Here is a 26285-nt window from a genome sequence, read left to right as displayed (position 1 = left end):
AACCTCTCCAATTTTCCGCTCCAGTGAATTACCAAGGCAGCTCCAGCTCTTCTAATAGCTTTGGCACCCATCCCTTCTGTTCTAAGCCATCAGCCCTCCAGCCCTGTCAGTTATGCCTTCATGATGCTTCTTGTAACCAGCCCCTCCTGGGGCTCCCAACATCAATGACTTGGCTGGGGTGCTTAGCATCTTTTACTTGGACCTTGGCATAGTCTCGTATCCAGATTCATCCCACTACAATTCATCCTGCAGAAGCTGCCATACCAGTTTTCTTAAATCACAAATCAAAACACCCTCCTGCTCAAAAATCTTCATTGGATGCCCTCTCCAGCAAAGAGAGTATCACCCTTTTGTTCCAGCTTTCAGGACCTCTGCAATAATGGCAACTTGCTTTTCCAGTCCTGTCTCACCTCGACTTTTCTTGTGCTCTGGTCGCTTTCAACCTATCTTTCTTTGCTCATGCTTTTCTTCTGCAATGCCCTTTATCCCTTATCCATTTAAACTTTCTCCATGAAAACTTTAAAAACTTTTATTGAAGTACAGTCAGTTACAATGTGTCAGTTTCTGGTGTACAGCACAATGTACCAGTCATCTCCATGAAAACTTCTTGATTCTCATCCTTTCCTGTTATAAACTCTCATAGTACTTTGTTTATACTCATCATGAGACAACACATTCCACTTCTGATAAACAGTTGGACAGACAGACATCCAGGAATTGCATCTCACTGAACTTTGTCTCCTCTGTAGAGCCTTTGTGCTTAGCCCATAGAAGCATCAAATAAATATTCACTAAACTGGCTCAGTCTCCTTGCCTCCATTCTCTCTCCTTGCCATTAACTCGTTTAAATAATCATCTAATAATAATGGCACTTTGTTTCTATACAACATTAAAGGTTATAAAACTCTTTCATATGCATTATTTCAACTGATTTTCATGAATAGCCTTTCAAGGCAGGCAGGAGAGAGATTATCCTCATTTTGTAGATAAGAAAACTGAAGCTCACAGGGGGAAAATAACTTGCCCAAAGCAACAAGATAGTAGGGAATGTAGCCATTAATGGAACCCAGAGAAGCATCCTGATATGCAGGGAAGACCAAGGAGGAGGGCAAGCAAAGTCCAAGTCCTCCCGAGAATCCCTTCTAACTTTATTGAGCATGATAAAGATATTCTAGGCCAGCCAGGGGCACCTCACATAAGGGATGTCAGTCAGGGAACTGGGTGATTACGTGACCATTTTCAATTTGTGTCTACTTTTTCCCTCTTCTCATGCCCCAGAAACAGGTTGATCATCACATGAGCACCAGGAATCTTGGACTCCTCCTTTCCCTCCAAATTAAGCCATAATCCCAGGCCTCCTTTCAGTGTGAACACTCAGTAGATTCTTGCTGCTCACAGCTCATCAGGGAGTCTCGTAGAGCTATGCCTGGAATTGCTCATGTGATGCTCTGGGACCTGGGCCTCACTGTCCCCTTTCTCTCACTCTCAGATATGACCCTTCATTTACTCATTCATTCACTCAACTATCCATCCATCCATCTGCTAAAAGACTCTTGAGTACCAGATCCATACACTATCATGTATTCCACCTCCTTATGACTCTTTCTGGCTCCTCAGTTCCAGACAGAAGAATCCTGCTAAGATAGCAATAGGCTAATGTGTTTTCTTTCTGGGTAATGCTTGTACATTTGAGTGGACATCATCAAGGAAATGTGAAGGCCTTATGAAAGAAAGGTGGTGGTTGAAGGTATTTTTGGATAAAAGGGGCCTTTTCCAAAACAGGCCTCATGTAGGACTTGGGTGGGTGGATGTCCAATTTCCTATTCCCCAAAGGTTACAACCTTCCTTTGTCCTCCAGTGCCACTGAAATCAAAGTGGGAAAGCTAACTTCCCAATGGTATTAGTGACAGCTGGGCTGCACAGCTTCTTTGCAGCCTCCCCTTACCAGAGCGCATCTTGGATGTTCTGACTGGATGTTGCCAGTGTTTAAAATCAGAATTTGAGGTGAGTGGGTATGGCAGGGGAAACCTTTGGGTTTTGATTACACTTAGGATGGTTGCACATTAAGTTTGGAGAAATAAAGAAATTCAAGAGCATAAATGCATGCTTGGTCCCAGAAACGTTAGGAACATACGTCCCACGCCTCCTCTCCCACCCTTACCTCCTTTGCCTTGAATGGATTCTGGCTGAGCTGCAGGGAGCCTTCTGGGATCCCTTCTGCCATGAAGCCTGTGGGGCTAGGACTTCTCAGTCATTCCTTCTTCACTCTTGGCAGGCGAGTGAAATAAAAGTCTGCAGACTGGTTTATCTCGCAGCCTAGCAGAGAACCCTGCCTGGCAAAGGCAGACTGGTTGGTGAGGAAGAACTGGTGGCATAGAATGAGATGCTCCGATGGATCAAATTCTGTGAAAGCCTTGCAAACAGTTTTCCATTCTCACTTGGCAAATATAATCCCTGAGATCAGTTACTTTTTTTCAGGCGGCAAAATATTTCCCCTCCTCAAACTCTCCCTTTCCCCATTTACTCTATCAAAAGACTGTGTGTTCCTCTAGAGGTTTTGAAATGTCAGACATTTGAATAAATACTCTCATTTTGCTATCTTTCAATATGAATGAGTCACACTGAGTGGTATGATACACCATAAAGAATTTATTTATTTGTTCTCACTCTCCCAAAGTTTAGCAAAATAACTCAGACGTTGGTTTTTCTTTAACTTGCAAAAAAATGTCATTTCCCAGAGTCCAGAGCCCTCCAGAGCTCTGATGCCAGCAGGTTCAGTTCATATGTGCTTCTGATACAGGGCTGGCTTGCTGTATGGTTATATTAATACATACAGTTTGAATTTTTCCCCTACTGTGTGAAAACTTAATAGGAGCAGAAGAATAAATGAGAATTGCTATAAAAAATTAGAAGGTGATAGTAAATCCTCCTGGAGCAACCTTTATGTAGGGGCTTATGTTATCTTCTGTGGCCGATTGTAGCTTTTTTAGTAAATCCATGATACATCTCAGAAAAACGTGGTATTTTTGAATGGACAGGTCAATCAATCTTTTAGACTCAGCAATGAATTTTTCATAGTAATCAGAGAGGTAGTCTGAAAAATTCTGTAGTTTATATGTGAACTGCTGGTGGTAATCAGAAATGATTTCCTTCATTGCAACAGCCCAGCTTTTAATTATTTCCTGAGCACTGGTAGAAAGCTCTGCAATCTTCTCTTTCCCTTTTCCACCTGCATCGGCAAGGATGCTAAGATGTTCCTGGATATCTTTCTGCACAAATCGCTCAACTTGACGTGACAGCTGAGCAGCACCGACAGTGCATCTGGAATGCAAATCCTTAAGGACACCTACTAGGTTCTTGATCAGGCTGATAATCTTTTCTTCAAGTTCATAATATTTCACTGTCCAGCCAACCATACTTGGATCAAAATATTCTTTGCGAAGATCCTTTATGTACTGATGAAGATGCTGTAACTCTTGAAAAGCTTCCTGAAGTGTGTTTTGAACAAGTTCATTAAAATCACCAAAGTTAAGGTCTGGGTTTTCTTTCAGGAGTCTAAAAGCAAATGGAATATGTATGTTGAAGGTTGTGTTGGTCTTGTCTTGGGTATCATTAATGAGATAAGGAAATTTCTCCTTTAAGTGTTGAAGTTCTTCTTCTATCTCTTGGAAAATGCTTTGTAAAAATCTCTGAAGATCACTTAGCAGCTCTGTAATCTTGACAGACTGGAGGTCAGTAAATGCCTTTTGGACCTCTTCTGATAAAAGTTTCAGCAGCTTCCCATACTCCGAGATTAAATCTATCAGTTGATAACTCATCGAACCAAAAGGAAATGTAATCTTTTGGTCCTTGATTAATTCAGATTTCTGCATCAGGTCTTGGAAATAGGAAAACAGTATTTCTAACCCACTCCAGATTTTTGAATGTACCTGGGACAGTACCTTTCCTACTTCCATGATGACCATACTGCACAGTTCATCTCCAGTGTAGTTCTCAGCTCTTCCTGGGAGCTGGAATCTGATGAACTTCAGGAAATCAATGAATGAGTCAGTCACACGCTTGACTGTCACATTAGTTTCCTGAGCAACTCCTATTAAGCTGTCAAACACCCTATTCTGGAGTCTCTGGAAGTCACCTTGGTCCTCCTGAGCCAACAGTTCCTGGTACAGACTCTGGGCCTTGTCCTTCCACTGCTGGTAGGTTTTAGTGGTGCCTCTGGCTAGCCTTTGGAGCCTCATGTCCACCTCATCCGTCTGCCTCACAGCCTCTTGATAGGCCTGATCAGCGCTGCTCTGCAAACTTCTTCTCAGTTTTAAAGAAGCATCTTTCAGATCAAGTCCTGTGTACTCCCGGTGGTACTTGTTGACATAGTCATAAAAGGCCCCTGTGGCCTTGGGCACACTGTCCTTGAGAGAGCTTAGCAATTCGGACACTGCTGCTTCTTCCCAGTTAACTTTGATCTGAAATTCCTCATCTGATTCCTCATCCCTCATCTCAATTTTGAATATGTTGAATCTTTCATCTGGAGAGGACTAAAGCCAGCAAACAAGGATGAAAAGAACATATTTTCAATTATCTTGATTACATAATAGACTACACTAAAACTTCATTAGCAGTTAAAAGTAAAGACCAGAGGATCATTCATATCCTGATGGGGATTTATCTTTCATGTGTTTGTCTTATGGTTCAGCAAGTCCACTCTTGTTAATTCCTCTTTAACATATGCCCCAGAAAGGATAACATTATGCAAGGCATTTACAGAGTTTAACATTAAGGCCTTTCTAGGACTGAAGATTAGAAGAGGAGGAAGAGAAGGGGGAAGAGAAGGGAAGAAAGACACAGGAAAAGACTAACTTAGAGAAAGGAGAAGTAGCAAAAAAAGAAAAAAGTCCAGAGCCCATGTAGCAGAGACTTAGAAGATCAGTATCACAAGCCATCCATCCTCCAAGCCTATGACAAACTTCAGGAATAGAACCTGATTATTTCTTCTCCTCTCCTAAAGCATCATTAATGTGGCCCTGGCAGAGCTTATAAAGTACATGAGAGAAATTTGGCATATCTCACCTAACTATTGTGGAGAAGAATTTTTAAGCTTCCAATACTCCAGAAACCATGATCTGAAAATTGTACTCAGCATATGGCAGAGTATGTCCATGATTTAGGTGATGAGGCATAATCCTCATCTTTCTAGGTTTGCCCAAATGTAATAAAATAATAGTGCTAATATGAGGTCATGTGTGCATCTAATAAAATCAATAAAAGACTCCCAATACTTTCTGGACAATAGTTCCCCACAAAAGAAGTTCAGCTTGCTCACTGCTTGTGTTTTACCTAGTTTGGGAAAGCCCCAAGCTAACGCTTAGTACTGACTTAAATTTATCTGCCCATATTCTCTACTTGCTCTTGGGGTGTGTGGCCCCTTAGATGGGACTCACCTGAGGTTGGTAGTAGAGGTTCAGTTTCCACAAGGTATCATTATCTTCCAAGTCGATGCCCACGGTGCCTATGGCTGGGGAGGCTACCGAGGAGGAGAGGTGGTTCTCACCCTCTTCGTAGCGCAGACGGACATCAGTCAGTGTTGGGCTAGTGATGTTAAGAAGAACCTTTGCATCCCAGTACCTGAAAGCAGAAAAGCAGATGAGCCATCATGAAAGGGCTATGGAAGTGGCAAACATCACAGTGACTGGACAAGAGGTGAAAATGAAACTTCCATACCTGAGTTCTTGATATTGGCCATCTTCCTGATATTCTGCACTGATGTCACGGTGTGCAAATGTTCCTGTAGTATTAGAGACTAACATGCCATCTTCGATTTTGTGTGTTCCTACAACTGAATGGGAGAGAGTTTGTATTTCATTAGATTAGTAATTGCAGGACAAAAACATTTTTATTGTGAAAATATGGGGAATTCTGTCTTAACTAAATGCCTTACTTATATGTTTGAAACACGCAGTCCTTATTTTTAAAAAAATAGGAGATATTATTCGTCCTAAAATGATTACAGAAAAATCTATTTTCCTTGAACCTATTCCTTTGGAATGTCAGTAGGTTTTCTACAGGATGGTTTGTACATGTATAACCTTCTGTATCACCTTCCCTCTTCTTTCAAATTGGGCTAGAGAGATCAATTTTGCTTCTAGTCATAATCTAAATGCATACTTATTTATTCACAAGTCTCACTGAAAAAATATAGCCTGTAGGAGGGGAGTCAGGAAATTTCCTTACCATAGAGGTCATATTCCAGGAACTGAATGGTTGAGCTGCATGTGGAATACAGGAATGTTTCAACATGATCTTCTTTGTTTTTCAAACCAGCACTCCAACTGGCATTGTACAAGGGAGAGGCCACCCTGAAGCGTGCAGTCAGTGTTCCAAAGGAAGGGATGAAAATTCCAGCAGGTACAGAGAACTTAATGGAAGGAACTTCAATAGTCTGCTCAGGCATGTTGACAGTCAGCTGCTTGAAGCCTGCAGTGTTGCTGGTCACCTCATTTAGGTATAAAACAGCACTGCCAACAGAAATACTTTTTGGAAGGGTGAAGTGGGACACAGTTAACTGAGTTGCAGGCACAGTTATCTCAAAAAAGGGAACTGAGGAGGCTTCTGGTTTGGAATATTGTGTTATCCCAACATCAACTTTGGGGAATTTCACTTTGAGTAGTGCTGGGATGTTGAGGGCAAATGGCAGTGTACTTAGCTTCTTGTAGATTTTTATTTCACCAAAGTCAAGTGTGTAGGATGGAACCTGAAGATCTGTAAAGGGGATGTGGAATGCAGGTGTGACAAGAACGGAATTTAGATTATCCAGTTTCAGCCCAGGAATAATAAATTTATCATCCAGTTCTTGCATAGGGATAGCAAAAGAATAGCCATTGGGGTTTTTGGTGTACACAAGGGCAACTGAAGCTCGGAGGTACTGTTTCCTATCAATGCTGGTGGTTACATCCAGCTTTAGGAGGTCCCATAAGCTCTTGTCATAAACTGGCAGGATAACGTCTTTGAGGAACCACAGGTACCCTTCCAAGGAGCCTGTGATGTCAAGGAGTGCCTCTTCTTTGTCATTGGAAAGCTGTACATTGTTCTGGAGAGACCCAGAATGAACCTGGACCTGACTTTTCCAGCTGATTTTCTGGTTCTCAGTGTTGGCATGCAGGGACACTTCCTGGCCAAGGTAATTGACATTAAGGAGGGAATTGGGCTGACGTGCATGGACCTGAACAAGGGCTTCTATTTTCCACAGGGAGAGCTCCAGGGTGGCTTTGCTTGTTTGCTCTCCGGATGTTAAAATGAGGCCCTTTAGCTGTAAGTGGTTTTTCATATTGTGTTCCCAGATGGCATATATGCGTTGAAAAGTGGCTTCTCCAGCATAACTTTCTTTTACTTCAATGTTCCAGATACCATCAACTTTGGAAGCTCCTTGCAGCTTCACAGAAGATCGAGTACCTTTGGAATTCAAATAAGTGCTGGCCTCACTGGCAATAATTCCTGAATATTCCCGTGAAAGGACAGAACCCTTGACATCTCCTTTGGTAGATGACTCAATAGAAAAGTAAGAGGTGAGGCTTTCTAAGCTGAGCTTATGGTCAACTGCCCCCATAGCAGTAGAGTACAGTTTGGGGGAATTGAAATTATACTTTAATTCAATGGATGAAGAGACAGTAGGTTTTGACTTGGTATTTCCGTTAAGCTCTTGCTTGAAATTCATTCTCAGAATTGGAATGTGGACTCTTGCAGTAGTTGTCACTGATGCATCCACGCTTTTCTTGGTGAAGCTAATGGTACTGTCATGACTGCCTGCCACGAATCTGTTATTACTCAGAGACAAAGCTGTGGCTAACTTCAACCCTCTTTTCCTTGTCACACTTGAGGTGCCCTCTAATTTGTACTGCAGGGCATTGATGACAGAAGAAGAGGAAGTAAGAAAATGAGCAACAATATCTGATTGGTTATAAAGTCCAACATTGGTATTCAGTGTGATGACACTTGATTTAAAGGAAAAGTCATAGGTAATATTGCCCATGGCTGGAATTAAAATTTTGTTTGGGGTACTCAATCCCTTGAGCTCTGGGAGAGAAAGCTCAAGAAGATTCCTGGGGACATGAAGGGCTGGCAGCTCTAGGAACGGCAGGACTAATGTGTATGAGGGCACATAGACACCAGAGCCTGGAATGGTGATGCTGGGAGTGCTAATCTCTTTTGGGATCACATAGCCGTACGGCAACATCTCCATGGTGAACGGAGACACTTCGATGTTGATAACTGGAATAGTATATCCAGGAATTTGAAAGGTCTTGGGCTGCTCGTTGAGGGATTTTTCAACCTTGTACTTATCAAATGTAGTTTTTGCTTCATTATACGATTTGTTAAAAAAATATAAGGCCTTGTTTCTGACTTTCTCAAAATGCCTGTTGAAGGAATGGATGTTATGATTGATAAGTGCATAAAATGCATCCAAAGGAACTGAGATGGAATGCATGTCTTTGTTTTTCTTATACTGAGCCTTCACACTTAGATCAAAGGACTGCTTTGTTGTTTTCAAGAATCCTTTCAAGCCTGTCTTTTCCCATAAGGAGATATCCTTCACCTGGGGAGTTGTGAGCCTTATGTAAGGTAGAGTCACTTCAGGGATTGTTAAAGGAATGTTTAAGAAATCCAGGTTGGCTTCTCCATTTATTCCTACGTAGGCCTCAGTGATTTTCTCATTGTTTACAGCAGAGAAATTTTGATTGTACTTATAGTGGTTGAACCTGGCACTTGCTTGCCAACTTGCTTGCTGGGCACTAGGACTCAGAGACAGTGCATAGTTGTTCAGGAAGTCTATCTTGCCCGTTAGTTTTAATGGAAAACTAACTCTCAAATTTCCTTCGTTGTTTGTGGATGCAGTAATCTCATATGGCTGGGATGAAAAGAAAAGTGAATTTTTCAAAGTTCCAATAACTTTTCCATTTAAATGAGCATCATGGTTGCCAGTTATCTCTGCCTTCCCTTCTCCAAGCAGGACCATGCCTTTGGCAGTGAGAACACTTCGGCCCACATACTGGCATTCGGCTTGTGACTGGACTTCAAATTTAGAAAAGTTGAGGAAGCCAGATTCATAAACCATACTTTGGTTTACTCTTAGGTATTTGCTATATATCTTATTAGACAATCCAAAGGAAGTGATGGGTCCCTCCACAGTAAAGCGAATTTGTGATTCATGTGTTCCCTCATCTGAGAACTTGTGGCGTGCCAATTTCCAGGATCCTGTTCCAGAAGAAGTCCATGCTATGTGTCTAGCTTCCAACAGAGTCTTGATTTCATTGCGCAGGTCAGCCTGACTGGAGAAGTCCAGTTTGGGGATGTTCAATTTGTGGAAGTAGTTTGTGTTGCTGTCCAGGGTAAGCTGATTAGTTATCTTGACGAGCACACCATTACTAAGCTCCAGTGTATTTTTTTCTGTGTGTAAACCTGCCACTGTGTTTGATTTTCCCTCAATAACCTTCCCAAAAAATAGCACTTCACTCTCATGCTCTGTTTTCAGGTACTTGCTGGAGAACCTCACAGTCTCCTTCAGAACCAGTGGCTTAATCTTAGGGTCTGACAGTTGTGCATTTGCTTGGAAATCAAAATTGAGGACTTCTAATTTGGATTTTCCTTCGGCAGTGAAGGAAGCTTCAATCTCTGCCTTACTAGCTGAAGCAGTTGCATTCTGAATGTTAGCATTTGCATCTAATACGAAAAGGGGAGACTGGATTTTCAAAAGGCCATACAGCTTACCAAAAGTAGGTACTTCAATAGTGTGTGAGATGTGGGGAAGCTGGAATTCTGGTATGCGAAGGTCAGAAACTTGGAAATCTGTAAGGTTGAGATTTGGAATTACAAATTCTGGCACTGTGATTTCTGGTAAGTGGAAGTCTGGCAGAGTGATTCTAGCAAGAATAGTGTCCACCCCGTTCAGATCCCTCAGGTACACTTCCGGGACTGGCCACTGCAGCTCACTGTTCAGCATTTGGTCAATGGTTCTGATGATCTTTGCTTTTATTTCTACCAAGTCAATTGTAAATGAAGGGATGTGGAAGGTATTGAGGACAGTAAATTCTGGAGTGGCAAATCTGGATGGGATTTTTATATCTTTCAACTTTTTGAAGTTTATCTGAACCGATGGAATCTTCAGATCTGTCAGGGGGACTGTGAAGTCAGGAGTCTGGTATGTAGCCTCCTGAAGGGCATGGAGACTGACTTCAAAGGCAGGTATGGTCCCGAAGGTGGTCTGGATTTCGGGAACAGTGAACCCTTGTTCTACCAATGCTTTCAGGTTTTCAGCCCAGTCTTGGATAGAATACTGTTCTGCAAAGTCAGTCAGGTTCTTAGCAGCAAGACTCCACCAATCAGAAATGTAAGTGACAAGTGTGTTGTAAACCTGGCCAACTAGGAACAGGTATCGCTGAGCTTCCCGCTGCAAATCCATTTGATACATTCGGTCTCGTGTGTCTTCCAGGATCTCTTGGAATTTGGCTTTCATGTGAACTACAGACGTGGAATTTAAAGTCCCCTGTAGCCAATCAAAGAATACAGTTATTTTGGTGGCACCTAGGTTTTCCATATAGGCTGAGACCACGGACTTCACGTCCTCTGCAAACAGTTTCAGTGCTTTAGCTTTCTGTGGAAGTTCCAGAGCCTGAATTTCACCATTGATTCTCTGAGTCACCTCACAAATTTGATTATTGGTTTTATCTACAAACTGGTGGTAATCAAATGACCTTAATGTCTTTACCAACATGTCGAGGAATTTGTTTACTTCTTCAACAACTTGTTTAAAAGATAATGCTTCAAGCTGTTTGAGAGCAGCATCAATAAACCCAGTCAATTTCTCAACATGATCTTCGATCTTGACTTGTTGGAGGACACTGCTTAGCTTCTGAACAGTCTCCTGCAACTTGTATTGGTGGACCAGCTGCACTGATTTATTCATTAAAATCTGGATGTGTTGGTCTATTTCATGCATCTTAATTAACTCATGGACCATGCCTCTGAAAGCATTGATTTCCTCAGTTACTTCAAAATCTTCAAACAGACTTACAACACAGTATTTGATATATTCAATAATCTCCTTTATTCTTCGAAATGGAATTGTAGTTCTCAACTGATCTAAAAGCACTCTGACATCAATAGCTTCAACCAGTTGTTTTAACCTTTCAGCAAGGTGTTGGATGTCTATATTCTGAATCTGTGTCTTGAACCGTTGTAATTTTTCTTGTATCTGGATTCTGATTTGATACTCAGTATCCATATTTTGAACCCAAGATGCAGTACTACTTCCAATTTTGTTAAAATTAATCTTTTCAATAAACAAATATAGATCATGGGTTTTCTTTACTAAATTTACACGGATATGATAATGTTCATCAAGAATTTTCAATTTTTCAATGATTTGATCAATAATCTTAGCAATAGCTGCCTTAAAATCATGTAAATCATAATTATCTTTAATATACTGATCAAATTGTATCACATATGTTTGTAGTTGAGATAGTTTCTCATTAAGCTTGATTTTGGCATTGTCTAATGCCATTTGTAAATCATTTTCTGAAATTCTGTAATTTTTTGTGAAAGCAGTTAGTTTCTCCTTGGCACTCAAAACTTGTCTCTCCCAATTGAATGCATTCAGATAATCATTAACTTGCTGTGGAAGTCTGCCCAGAACTGCTACGTATTTTGTCATGGGTTGATCAATATTGATGCGTTTCAGTTCTCTCTGTATAGCTTCCAGTGTAACTATAACTGCTCCCCGAGTCTTCTCAAAATATTGTGGCAGGATTTTAAAGAATGGGAGGTTGATGGTGTGCACATCTTGGTTCTTATCATATTTCACAGAAGCAACAATAGTGAATTTTTGGGGCTGGTCAACAGCATCCCTCATCTTTAAAGCATCAATTACATTGACGGGCTTGTTGAGTAAAAATGGTACCGTGATAGGGATGTCCAGCATAGTGAGGTCAGCCAGGGCTCGTCCACTGAGCTCAACACCAACTTTGTCTTTAGTGTTGTAAGCATCCAATTCCTGGCTGTATTCATTTTGGTTCAACTGTGTCTTGAGTCTCCAGGTGCCTGTCTGCTCGGCCAGCGTGAGCAGGGCACTGACTTTGTGATCAAGAGCAGTACTCATGCTCCTGTTGGACATGAGACGGTGACTTGTGGAGCCTCTGTAATCATGAGAGAAAGTAAAGGCCAGAGGTTCTGCTTTCAACAGAAGTTTGCTATACAGTTGCCCAGTGTGTTGTCCCCAGAGAACCAGTTTCCCGTTGCCATTTGTATGTGTGTCGACGGTCACTGTGAATGGGGCCATCACAGAGCGGAAAACATTGCTGAAGTGCAGTGAGTCCGAATTGTAGTTTGTACTGATGTCAATGGCTGAAGCTAGCCCAGCGATGTTTGTGTTGAGCCGGTGGCTAAACTCTGTTCCCTGCCCCTTAGCTACAGTGTCTGCTTTATAACTTGCTGATAAGTCAGCATAAGAAATAGTGTAGATGTGTTTTATTTCATTATTTTGATAAGTTCCTTTTATGGTCCCGCCCACATTCAGCTTCAGGGGCTCTAGCCGTAATTTGCCAGTGTTGGTCACATCCAGAGCACTGAGTTTCAAGTCACTGTTTAAAGTAGTCACCAGAGAATAGGGCTGCAGCTTTAGATTAAAATTTTGCTTATAATACTTGTCAGAGCTATAAATGTTGTCCAGTTTGGAAGAGAAGTCGAGTGATAACCCTGCAATGTTCAGGTTGTTTGTGTAGTCAAGTTTCATTTCAGCATATGAGCCCATCATGTCATTTGAAAGCTTAAGCCCCTCCTGGTTGATTCTGAAGTTAAAAATGTTTTTGCTGTCGACACCCAGAATCATGGCCTGATAAGCGCTTCCCAGTGATACCTCCGTGAGGGCAGCTTTTCCATCTAAATTGAATTTTGCATTGTGTTCCCTGAAGCGGCCGTTTGTTGTTAATTTCATAGATGCTCCAGAGAGGCTGAGTGCCGCATTGAATTCATTCTCCAGCACCAGGGGACTATACTTCAAGTTGGTTGTTGCGCTGGTAGACACTCCATCTTGGGAAATCCTCAGTGTTGCCTTGTGAGCCCCACTATTGATTTTGTCCGTGCTCAAGATGTCAGCATTCAATTCAAGGCCATGAGAGTTTAGTGAGCCAGAAAGCAGGGTGAAGAACCTCAGTGACCTGTAGTCAGCGTGATACTCAGAACGCAGCAGGGCACTTTGCTTAGAGAAGGTCAGATCCACCTTGTTAGAAGTGGCGAAGTCCTCATACTTCCCATTGGTGTCGGATTTCAGGGTCAGCTCATAGTTCTCGTATCTCAGGGAAGCGGTATTTTTCATGATGCCACCTTGCAGATCCGACGTGGAGGTAAGGGAGACGGTTCCATCTTCGTAGCTTCCTATTATCTGGTTGGTGCCCTGGAGGTAGGAGGAATTAAACCTCAGATTGGATTCTCCACTTAGCCGGCCAGTGGTGGGGTCCCTCTGATAAGACAGGCCATATGCGCCTTTAGCATAGAACGAAGAGGCTCCAAGATGCCCATTGATCTTGACTTCTTTGACATACAAATGCTGTTTCTTTTTTGAGTCCAAATGGACTGAAGCAGATATCTGTGGTCCCCAGGCACTAGAGGCATCGAACATTAGCAAACTTTTTGAGGCTGGATTCTTTCCATTTTTTTCCATGTGACTGAATTTGACATTTGAATCCAGAAATTTGTGGTGAAGAGACCCATCACCTGATAAGGTGAGAGTATTCCTGTGGTCATAGGCTGTTTTTCCAGATCCTAACATAAAAATCAAAACATACTGGTTAAATTACATAACACATTTTCAGAACAATTTCTATATTGAAAATCTTTCAATAATGAAGTCCCACTGGTCTGAGTCAGTTGTGTCATAGTCTCCCCCGCCTAAAACAGTAGCATAAAATCTGATAGCAAAAGGCATTCCTCCAGGAAGCCTTCCCTGACCACTATAGACCTTGCTGGGTTCCCTTGTCAAGTGCCTCCACTATACCTTATACACTAGACCCCATTCATGGTACCTCTCACATTGACTTCTTATTGCCAGTTTAGCTTTCTGTTTTCTCTTATTGCCTACTAGAATACTCGATACATACTGTGTGTTTAGTAAGTATTTTTGGTGCGAGAGAGAGAGGGAGAGAGAAGTGAAAAAGAGTAGACTTCCAACTGCAAGAAAAATATCTGTAAGAAAGCCCAAGCTTTCCCCTTTGTAGAGGAGGCTGTCCCTGGAACCTGCAGTGAATCAGCTCTGTGCACCCTCTCCTCGAGCGAAGCTCACCTTGCACACTGTAGGAGAGCAGGTCGACCACGGAATCAGCCTTCATGTGATACTGAGCCTGAAGGCTCAAGTGGTCTGTGCTGGTGTTGCCGCCAGTATAGGAGGCGGACCAGTTGTACAAGTTGCTGTAGACATTTGCAGAGAGGTCTAGAACACCCAAGAGAGGCACCTGCAGTGGGTACAATCTGGGAATGGCAAAAGTGGGGACTTGGAACTCTCGAGGTGGCAGGTAGAATCCCACAGACTTGAAGTTGAGGGCTGGTGTCCAAACAGTCTTGAACATCTTTAGATCTTTGGAGGATTTGCCACCAAAAGGCAAAGGGATCTCGATTTTCATACTGTGCTTGTTCAAGGTGTATTTGATCCGACCGTCACTGAAATGAAGAGCAGAGACAGTGTCCCCACAGTCAGCAAGCAGCAAGTTCTCTGCCTCCCGACCTTCTGAGCAGTAGTGCACGTGCCCCGCTCCAGTCCCATACTGCACTGCTCCTCCTGCTCCTCGCCGCGCCTGGAGTCCCTTGGCTTTAACCTAACCTATCAAACACTCACATCCATTCAAAAGCCTTCCAAGAGCTGTGTCCTTATTACTGCCATCCTGTCTAAGTCATAGTTAACTTCCCTTGTTGTTGCAGCAACACTATCCTTTACACCGATTTTAAAGAGTATGTCATAATTCTGCTTATGTGAGTAATACTTATTTGTTCATTTGTCAGTGTCTACACAGTGTCTTCCTGGGGGGAACATTACACTTTATCCAGTTTTTATCTTCTCACTGCACCGAGTCTAGTACTGCACAGAGGACTGCACTTGATATATATTTGCTAAACTGAAGAGGCAACTTGATATGTGGAAAGCGCACAGGTGTGGGAGTCAGTAATCTTGGGTTACAGCATTAGCATCCACTCATTGGTGATACCATGTTAGGGAATTTGCCTTTCTGGGTCTCAGTGACGTTATCTGTGCAGTGAGGATAACAGACCATTTCTGCTGGTCTCACAGAGCTGGCCTTGGATATGAAACAAGAAAAAAAAATATCTAAAAGCACTTTGCAATCTTTTCAATACTATGCACATCCAATGGACTGTTACACAGCTCATAAGAAGAAAGCAGGATGGCAGAGTTTAAGTGCTGTAAACAAATAAACTGTTCACTGCGTGACTCCATGAAGGACAGGATGCTGCCTGGCCAGGATCCTGACGTTCAGCAGGGGGATGCTTGAAAAGCCCCGTGGTCCTGCCTTGAAAAGCACAGCACAGAGAATACTGCTGGTCAGAAACTCTAGTGGTGAAGGAAGAGGTGCCTCTGAAGCTGCCGGCTGTTTCTCTTGCCTTCCTGTCTCCTCTGGATGAGTGCTTTGGTGGACTTCTGGCCCTTTCGCACACTTATTTGGTCTATTACTGCTCAGCCACAGACTACAGAAAGGCCCGTGTGACACAGGGCACTTGTTCTCTTAACCCTGAAGATAACACAGAGTCTACAATCCAGGACAGACTATTCAGCTCATGCTAAGATTTTAAATTTTCACGACAGGAATCAAAGCATCACATGTAAGTATGGAAGGGGCCTGAGCATTTTAGAATCTGACTTCCCCATAAGGATGATGCCATACTGCTAAAGTGACACATCCTCTCAGAATCTGCCTTCATTCCACGCCCCGTGGCTGCTCTGAACCTCTGAGCTCAACAGCGAGTCAACAATCCTGCTAGACACTCCTAAATTCTTCACAATTATGAGTATATCCTGATTCTGAATAGACGAGGAGTTCACTTACAGTGGAGGAAAACCGAATGGTTTTCAAATTCAGGTTGTAGTGAATAAATAAAACATGTTAGGGTGAAAGTACCAGAATCCCCCAATTTCTTAGGTTTGTTTTTTGTTTTTGACTGGGTTGGCGTTCACATATCTGACCTCTGCCACAGTATTTATGCTACAGTTACTAATCTCCTTAAAATGCTCATTTCCTTTAAAATGTAAATTTGAAAAAGTCTAAATCATGCTAAGTAAAATCTTCCATTTACTTTCCCTGGTTCAAGAAACTTTTCGGGATCCTTTATTTTTACCTTTTCAAGAAGAGCTTTTCTGGGATGTGGAAGTCTGGCAATTCCATTTTCTGGAGGTACAACTCTTGTAGGCCACTGAGATGATCTCGTAGCTTCTGGCCATAAGGAAGATTCCTAGATGCCTCCAGAAGCCATATATTTGTTGCCTACAAAATAATACAGCTTTTCAGAGCAGTGGACATGGATGGGCATCAAATCACAATGAACATTAGGTGCTGATCCATATTTGGTAGATCGATCATTAAGCAGGATGATGTATTGAAAGTTAAAAAAATAAATCATAAAAAATTATGAATTTCGGTTGTCATTAATCTCTTCCTGTATTTTATAAAAGGAACATATAACATAGTCAAACCCCTATCCAGTGTCCTGAAGCTCCCTGTGATATTTTAGGCACAGGAAATGCTTCTGCTTGGTAGTATTCACTTGATATTTATCACATATAGCTGTGTAACTGGGTAACTATGCACTCATGAGTGTTTCTTTTTCTCCCCCAGGAATTCCCTGGGGGCACGAAGCCTGCCTTTATCCACCCTTGGATACTCTCACCTATAAAATTAGCACTTTATAAATTTGTACTTATTGACTGGTTTGTACTTACATCTATTAATTTAGAACTCATGTCCTGGAAAGTCATGTCTGTTGGAGGAACTCTGTGATTCAAGAGACGGCTGGCATACGTATACAAGCTTTTAGAAAAATCAAAGAGGTCCACGGGGAAGCTGGAAGCTGCTTTTTTGGTGTCCACGTTGGAGCCTGTGTTCCACTCAAATTCAATCTTCTCTTCATCTGCAAACACACACACATGAAACAGTCGTCAGTAGTAGCGGGTGAGGCCCCACCTGTGGCTCCCAACACCGCATTCAAGCACTCGGTGCTCTCGGAAGTGCTCAGGTTGGGAGGAAGTACACACCGTAACGCCATGCCAGCTTCTTGGAAATCGTTGAGCCGTATGCTGTAGCGGATGAGTCCATCTGGAGGAGTAGTTTGGAGGGAGACCACTGGGTGAGGACCTCACTTCTGGCTTCTGCTTGCCAACGGGGTATGGAAATAACACCTTTGATTTTGCCTTCTTCCTTCCTGTCATAACTATTGAAAAAAAACAGTTGACATCAGTAACTTTGTTCATTCCAAGGGGATACGCAGGATTAAACAAAAGTTCCATCTGGGACAATGAATACCTGCCACATGAATGGTTAGAGAAATGACCCAAGATTAAACTCATTAACTTCTAGAGCCAACTCAGCACAAATTCAGGTCTTTCTGAGGAGGTGTAGGAGAAAAAGTTTTCAAAAACTGTTTGAACCCTGCTCTCCCATTTACCATCTCCATTGCCTTGGCCAAATTATTAAACTCCTCTGAGCTACCATTTCCTTATCCATAAAACAGGGAAACTCATACCTGCCTTGCAGTTTGTTGTGACTCACTGAGATAGTTTCTTTAAAGCACCCAGCGCACTGCCTGATGAACAGTAAGTACCCAGTGCATGGAAGGAAGGTCCAGCTGGATGTGTGCAGAGGGTCAGAATGTTGAGGGCTCTGTCTGCCTCTCAGACTGTAGACCAGGGATGCCCCTGGTCTGGTCAGCTCTAAAGCTGAAAAGGAAGAGAGGAAAGAGCCACGAAGGCCCGCAGCTCAGGTTAGACCCCCTTGAGCCTTCCTTACCTTATGTGGCCGGTGAGGGTGACCTCAGTGATCTTCTTGTTCTGAAAGTCCAGGGTGAGCCTGTAAGACTGTTTTTCCTTAGCGGAGTCATCACTAACTCTGAGGACTGTTCCAAGGTCAACGTCAAAATCTGGGATTTGGATTTCACTGGACAGAGTCTTACTCTGCCGATTATATCTGAACATCAGAGTAGCCTCGGTTTGCTTCATACCTGGAAGTATGTACAAGAAAACCAAGGCGTGTATTCAGAAACCATGTTTAGGAAGGAAAGAGAGAAAAAGGCAGAGAAACCCCCAAGTACTTAATGTGCTTAAAAGAGGACACAGTTCAGGATTTAACCTTAAACTTTTAACCCAGTGGTACTCGCACATTTGTAAATATTTACTTATGGCTTATCACGTGCTAGGCACTGCTCTGGGCACTGGGAGTCCCTACCCTCCTAGAGCTGACATTCTCGTGGGAGGTGTACAGACAATAAGAAAGTACATTATTTATGTCAGGTGGTAATAAATGTTAGGAAGAAAAGTAAAACTGGGTAAGATGATGAAGGCTAGAAAGGGACAGAAGAGGTGCCCTTTCATGTGTGGTGGTCAGAGTTCCGATAAGGGAGTGTGTGGGCAGAGACTTGAACAAAGAGAGAGGCTGAGCCATGCTGCCTCCTGGGGGTGGGCGAGAGCATTCCGGGCAGTGGGAACCGGAAATGCAAAAGGTTCCGATAAGAGAAACACTCAGCGTGTTCGAGGAACAATACGGGCTTGGAGTCCTTCTGTGTCAGGGGAACATGACATCTTTATAGGACCCTCTACCTACAAACCCTTCCCGGTTCCTCGCTTCCTTTGTCATGGGATTCTCAGGTTTCCAGAAAGTCCAGAAAACACACTTTCCATGTTAATAACTATATATTTTCCCAAGGCCATTGCATAACTACAAAATATTCCTTTTATGGAGGAAGCTTACATTTTCAAATACTGCTGTATTGATCAACCTTTATGTTGTTTCCAACTTTTCACTCTATAACACATTAATGTAAGACATATCCTTTTTACTAAAAATTGTCCCTATCCTCAAATGTGACCTTGTTGTGGATAAATTCCCAGAAAAGGAAATTTTTGATACAGACCATACACATCTGTAATTCTTTGATAAAAATTTTGGTAAGTGGTTCTCCTGAGAGTTGCTATTACAGCAATTTTGGCCAAATGAAACGGGACATTTAGTGGAATGGATGAGCAACTGGACTGAGACACAACAAAAATAGAATGGAATGGTATTTGAAGTGTTAATATGGAGTGGAAAATGGATTTGAAATGGAATGCAGAATGTAAAGAAATTGAGACTGATTTTAGTGGAAATTGGAATAAAATGGAATGTGGACTTGAACAGGCTATCAAATGGAAAGATGAATGGAATATAATGGAAAAATGGAATGGAATGCAAAATGGAAATATCTAATGGCATATGGAAGAAAAGAAAAATATGTTATATGAGAAAAGGAATGAAATGGAGGATAAGGTGAAGTAAAATATTAAAGGAAATAGAAGGAAATCAAAATAGGAGTGACCATAGTATGGAGTAGAATATGCAATGGTCTGAAATAAATGGACTATCAAACATGCACTATAAATTGAAAAAAAAAAGTACCCATTTTATATCTTTTCTTGTCACATGACACTTTTTTTCAGTATGTATCCCTTGCATGCACCCCCTCTCCTGTGGGTTCTGTTTTTCTCATTTAATTGTGTGACATACAGGTAAAAAATCTAGGTAAAAAATCTTCCAAAGTGAGCATCTAAGTTTCCCCATCCCCTAAAACCTGCTCCTCCAGTAGCCTTTTCCATCTCAGTAAATGGCAACCCCATTCTTTAGTTGCTTGGGCCTAAAACTTAGAGCTGTCCTGGCTGCCTTTTTTCTCTTATAGTTGTCCCAATCCACAGTCTCAGCAAATTTTGTCCACCTAATCTTCAAAATATGACCAGAATCCAACCACTTCTCAGATCCCCGTTGCCACCACTCTAATCCAGAGCCACCATCTCTGGCCTGGACTATTGTGACAGCCTACATACTGGTTTCCCTGCCCTGGTGCCCCTAAAGTCTTTCCTCCACATAAACATAAATCAAACAGTGGCGTCTTCAAAAATAAACAAGTGGGACCTAACCAAACTTATAAGCTTCTGCACAGCAAAGGAAACCATAAGCAAAAGGAAAAGACAACCTACAGGATGGGAGAAAATATTTGCAAATGATGCAACTGACAAGGAATTAATTTCCAAAATATATAAATAGCTCATACAGCTCAATATCAAAAACCAAACAACCTAATCACAAAATGGACAGAAGATCTAAATAGACATTTCTTCAAAGAAGACATTCAGATGGCCAACAGGCACAAGAAAAGATGCTCAATATTGCTAATTATTAGAGAAATGCAAATCAAAACTACAGTGGGGTGTCACCTCACACAGGTCAGAATGGCCATCATTAAAAAGTCTACAAAAAATAAATGCTGAAGAGGGTGGAGAAAAGGGAACCCTCCTACACTGTAGGTGGGACTGTAAATTGGTGCAGTCACTATGGAGGACAGTATGGAGGTTCCTTAAAAAACTAAAAATAGAGTTACCATATGATTTAGCAATCCCACTTCTGGGCATATGCCTAGGAAAGATGAAAACTCTTAATTCAAAAAGATGCATGCACCCCAACAGCAGCACTATTTTACAATAGCCAAGACATGAAAGCAACCTAAGTGTCCATCAACAGATGAGTGGTTAGAGGAGACATGGCATATGTATGCAATGGAATACTACTCAGCCATAAAAAAACAGTGAAATAATGCCATTTGCAGCAACATGGATGGACCTAGAGATCATCATACTAAGTAAAGTAAGTCAGACAAGGAAAGACAAATACCATGTATTACTTATATGTGAAATCTAAAAAAAATGATATAAACTATTTGTAATACATAAGCAGACTCACAGACATAGAAAACAAACTTTCGTTTACCCAAAGGGAAGGAGGGGAGGGATAAATTAGGAGTTTGGCATTAACGGATACAAACTACTATGTTTAAGATAGATAAACAATAAGGACCTATTGGATAGCACAGGGAACTATATTCAGTGTCTTGTAATAGCCTATAATGGAAAAGAATCTGAAGAAAAAAAACATATATAACTGAATCACTTTCTATACACTTGAAACTAACACACTATTGTAAATCAACTATACTTAAATTAAAAAAATAGTAGCTTCTTGTTTCACTCATTGTAAAAGCCAACACCCTTACCACAGCCTACGGACCATCCCTCCCCCACCACCTCCTATCTCTCTGACTTCATCTACTACTTTCTTCCCTCCACTCTCTGCTTCAGCCATGCTGGCTTTCTTCCCTTTCCCCAGACACAGCAACCATGCACCTGCCTCAGGGCCTTTGCACCTGCTGGCCCTTCAGCCTGTAACACTTTTCCATATGGCTTATCCCATGACTTCCTTCAGGTCTTTATTTTATGCTCCCTTTACCAGTGAGAGTTTCCCCTTATCATTCCAAGTGGCACTGCCTTCCCCCATCCTTCCTCCTTGCTGCCACGCCTAACATTCCCTAGACCCCTCTGTGCTCTATTCTTCTGCCCAGCACCAATCCGACATTCTGAATACTGACCTGTTTGGTTATTTACTATAAACTCCACAAAAGCAGTGACCTTATCTCCATTGTTCACTGTTTTAGCCTCACCTCTTAGAACAGTTTTGACTTTTACCTGGCACTCAGTAAATATTTGTTGATTACATTAAATAAGTATGTTCTCATTGTGAGTCCTGGGCCAGGACTGAGGGCAGAGAAGAAAGGCGCCCTCTCCGGGATACTTGCCTTCTGCCTGTGTTACGAACTTTAGCATGTCCACCAAGGCTTCACCGTCTCTCTGGAGTTCGTAGGACATGCTGGCAGAATACTGCTCTACTTCTCCTGTTGGCTTCAGTTCCAGTGCAAATCTAAAGATGTTATAATGCACACGGTGTGTAAGGTTAGAGCTGTCAATGGTGATATGATTGTCCCCCCAAACAACTCAGCCTCAATTGCAACAAAAATATGGTCCTTATTTAACACTGTCTCTTGTCCTTAACTAATGATAAAGCCCTTTCAGTCTCTCCAAAAGCCCGAGGCAAGGACAGATCCCAGGATGCCCCGGGTTTCTGAACCAGCAGAGCAGAAGCTGGCTGGTGTGTCAGCAAAGCTGAGAACAAGAGGTGGGAGTGGGCTCCAGGAAGGATCATGACAGTGTGTCTGGAGGCTCAGAGATGTGGATACTGAATTAGGAGCAAATCAGTATCCGTCCATACTGAGATGGCTCCTCAAATGCCTGAGGGAGGGAAATGGGGTATCACCTACAAAGAGATGCTTTTAAAGGAGTGATTCTCAATTGACAATGGGTACCATTCCCTGAGAGAGTTGAAATAATCATCTTGGTTATTTATCTTTTGAGCTAAGACCTCCCTTAGGGATCATGACGCCTCACCTTCCAACACTGCCCTTCCCCTCCCCACCTATGGAGACACCCTGTCCTAGAATCAAAGGGCAGGTAGGAATGTGGGTACCCTTCAGGTGTGCTGGACAGAGGTCCACTGTTCTAAATAATCAAAGGACAGTGCAAATTCCTGTGGCTGGTGACACAGCACCTCCAACATACATTTTCCGTTGGCCCTGATAGGTGGCCATAATGAAGAAAGTGAGTGGATGCTGGGTGAGGACATTGAGCATCTCTGACCTGGTGTCCCCTGTCAGCGGGTAGTAGGGGGAAGAGTCTGTGGAGCTGGCATTGGAGTAAGCGCCCGAGGTGCAGTAGTCCAGGCCAGTAAAGAAGGGCTTGCAAGTCAACCAGGACTGCCTGTTCTCAATTAGAGGTGGGATCACTTCCGTTTTGGTGGTAGAGACCAAATGCAATGTGTTACTAGTGAAGAAAGGGAAAAAAACCTGAGTTATCTTCAAGTCATGAACCAAAATGAACATCACCAATTCTCCCCATGCAAATGCCCCCTTCTTTATCCTGCCCTCCATCTCCCTCCTGGCCACACCCACTTCAAATTCTTTGATTTACCCAGAATCAAAGAACAGTAAGAACATCAACAAGGCAACAATCACAGTGACTCTTACGTTTCCCAAAACAACTTGCACTAAGGCACTGACTGCACTAAGTTCGTTACATCTGTTATCTGTAATTTCCACAACGGTAGGCATTAAGAGTGTCCTTTTACAGAGGAAACAGGCCCAGAGAGGTAAGGACGATCACTGGGACCTGACCGTGGGTGTGCCCCTTCCTGCCCAAGGTGCGGGATAAGGGGTGGCCTACTTCTCTTTCATCTGAAATCTCTCACTACCAGCTTCTTTGCACCAGCATTAAACACACTCAAGTCTCTTCTTGCATTGTGTACACACACACACGTGCATACACACAACACCCCTTGCCTTCGCTTCTAGCCTCCTGTGGTCTCCCTCACAATCAAGAAACTTCCCAGCCTTTGCAGCCTCCACTTTCAACAGCCTTCTTACTGAACAGGTGCCTCTGGAGCTGCTTCCAACAGCCTCTCCAGTCGCCTCCAATGGACACTCTTTCTTGATCTCGGAAGCATTCAGTAGAGCTGCTCCCTTATGGCCAGATTAAGACTTTACCATCTGAAACTTCTGAAAAAGACGATGGTAACCTCCTCCCAATTACTTAAAAAGTACGAAAGTGCAAAAAAGTTCAACAGTGTCCTGGTTTCATCCAAGGATGCTTTCATGTTCTTTTCTCAGTGCTGGGTCCTCATTTTAGAGGTGCCCTAAGACCAGGCTGTGCTGGTGGGCGGGCTGAAGCCCTAAGTGCCAGCTATGGCCTCCCTGTGGGGCCACTCCTGGGCTTCTACGCCCCTGATGGCCTTGGTTCTCCTGCCTCTCTGGTCACCTCTTCTCGCTCTTCGCTTATGCCTCTTCCCTTCACGTGTGTATCTTCTCCACGTTTCTGTCCCAGTCCCTGCATCAGTCTCTACGTGCTGATCACTAACTTCAGCAACCTCTGTGTGCCGATGAGTCCCAAAGCTGTATATAGAAATTGAACCTTTTTTCTGAGCTCAGGCCCACGGGCCCGACTCTCAGCTGGATGCTGTAATCAGCCGTCTCACAGGCCTGCCAGGCGGCACACTGAAAACTGAATTTGTCATCATCCTCCACGCCAGCCACTCTCCCTCTTCAGTCCCTCTTTCCTCTTTCTTTTTCCTCGCCTCCTTCCTGGCCCCATGCCCAGTCAATCACCGAGTGCTCCCGTTCCTACCCCCTGCGGAGTCCCGGGTGAGCTCACTCCTCTGCCCACCTGGGCCTCGTCTGGCACGGACCGCATTCACCTCTCCCGTGGGCGATCATAGCAGGTTCTCAGTGGGACTCCCTGTCACCAGCCACGCTTCCTGTCCCCCCACCTTCCACTCTGGGATCAGAGTTTCCTGAAACACCAGCCTTATTGTATTTATGCACCCATGTTAAGCCCTTCTGCCTTCAGAAGAGTCCAAACTCCTTAAGGTGGCCCTGCGGGCTGCCCCTGGCCAGCCCGGCATGGCCTCCCTCACTGTGCGCCCCACACTCTTGACCACACGGAGTTTCTTGTAGTTCCCCGACCGCTTTACGTTCCCCTTCAGGCTGCTGCACGTACTCTTCCCTTTGCCCGGGAACGCTCATGCCTTCCTCTTTTGTCTGGGTACCTCTGACACAGCTTCCAGGGCTCAGCTCAGGGGGCTTTCTTCAGAAAGCTTTCTCTCACTGCCACAGGTTCCACGACACAGAATTTCATGGTCCTCCAATGCTTCCCCTACCTCAGCCCTCCTGTAAGCTGGAGGCTCTAGGTCAGGGACCTCGTGCATCTCATTCAACATGCTTCTATATTAGGCAATTAAGCACTGTTTTTATTACATGTGAATCAACAAGCTAATGTGTCCAAAATATGGAAACTAAGGTGAATGGATGTTTGAGAATGGAGCTCTCCATGTGAGCCTGCCTCTCATGATCAGGGGATGGGGACTTCCATGCTTTTCCCACCGAACTAGCCGCCACAGATTGGTACATCCTTTGGTATCTTCCTGGGAACAATGTTCATTTCCCAAGGATGACTTCTCTACAGCTAGTGTTTTTTTTTTCATTCTCAAAAACAACAAAAAACACACAACCTAATAGCAACTACCTAAGCAGGAGATCTTAAGTCTCACCTTAGTAAAATGTGAAAAATTGCGGACCCTTATGTAGTGGATCTAGGCCAGGTTAAAAATAGGTAATCCAGTGCCTTATCCCTCTCTCCATTCCCCGCCTTTGCCCCCATACCCCTGCCCCCCCATCCACTGGGGCCTGAATCATCTCAGTTGGCTGTCTGGCCTGGCCAAGTCCTGTAGTCTTACTTCTCTCTTTCGGTGGGGAGGGTATAGCTCAGTGGTAGAACACATGCTTAGCATGCATGAGGTCCTGGGTTTGATCCCCAATACTTCCATTAAAATAAATAAGTAAATAAACCTAGTCCCCCCTGACCAGCAATAAAAACCGAAGAAACAAAAACACCCCCCCCCCAATAAACTAATTAATTCTCTCTTTCAAACTGTTGCTTCAGATCTGACTGAAAGAATTACCTGCCACTGAAGAGCTTGACTGGCCTCTTAGGAGAAGGAATGATGAACCTCAGCTGCCTGGCCTTCATGGCCAGCCGCGCCTCCAGGCCTGTCTCATGGAAGAAGTTGGTGTTCATTTGGACCCCACTCCTGGCAAAGTCCGGAATGATGACACCCATATTTGTCACCAACTCCACAGTCACAGAAGGCTTTGTCACCAGTTCTGCCTGCATCTGTAAGTCAAAAAACGGCCTACTCGTCTTTGTTAAATAACCTGTCCCCTGCGGTCAGATCAACCACCCTTCCCACCCCTGGGCAGACATCCCTGGATCACTCACACCAGGGGAAACATTATGGAGATTTGTTTGTAGGACAAAAGCCAAGTTCTCAATCCTCCAGGGCCAGAATGTGCACCCAGGACTGGGAAGTGGCCAAGTCAACTTAAAGCACAGCAAGATAAAAAGATAACAGAAACCTCTCGACTGCCACGCCCAAGTGGAGTGAGTGAGGTGGGGCGCCCTAGGGGAACCCTAAGGTTTTCCGTAAAAGTTAATGAGGTGATTACAATGATGATGCACTTCATCTTGAATTGGAAACATATTTTTAGATTGCACGCACACCTGCCCT

At 43.3% G+C, this 26285-nt stretch overlaps 1 protein-coding gene across 1 annotated transcript in view; it reads right to left on the bottom strand.

Annotated features, from left to right (window-relative positions):
- Window positions 1-2634: 2634 nt before the first annotated feature.
- The window catches only part of APOB (apolipoprotein B), a 39386-nt gene continuing 15735 nt past the window's right edge, over window positions 2635-26285 (bottom strand). The window contains exons 18-29 of the mRNA XM_031466641.2: window positions 25680-25891; window positions 22808-22990; window positions 21913-22034; window positions 18048-18258; window positions 17297-17472; window positions 16985-17172; window positions 16384-16529; window positions 14324-14697; window positions 6226-13806; window positions 5716-5830; window positions 5436-5619; window positions 2635-4532 (exon numbers count right to left, since the gene is read on the bottom strand). Coding sequence (XP_031322501.2) covers window positions 2907-4532; window positions 5436-5619; window positions 5716-5830; window positions 6226-13806; window positions 14324-14697; window positions 16384-16529; window positions 16985-17172; window positions 17297-17472; window positions 18048-18258; window positions 21913-22034; window positions 22808-22990; window positions 25680-25891 — 11118 coding nt within the window. The 3' untranslated portion in view covers window positions 2635-2906. The remainder of the gene's footprint in view (window positions 4533-5435; window positions 5620-5715; window positions 5831-6225; window positions 13807-14323; window positions 14698-16383; window positions 16530-16984; window positions 17173-17296; window positions 17473-18047; window positions 18259-21912; window positions 22035-22807; window positions 22991-25679; window positions 25892-26285) is intronic.

This window comes from Camelus dromedarius, chromosome 15, assembly GCF_036321535.1.
Source record: "Camelus dromedarius isolate mCamDro1 chromosome 15, mCamDro1.pat, whole genome shotgun sequence".
Lineage (NCBI taxonomy): Eukaryota > Metazoa > Chordata > Mammalia > Artiodactyla > Camelidae > Camelus > Camelus dromedarius.
This window is presented reverse-complemented; position numbering and strand designations above follow the sequence as displayed.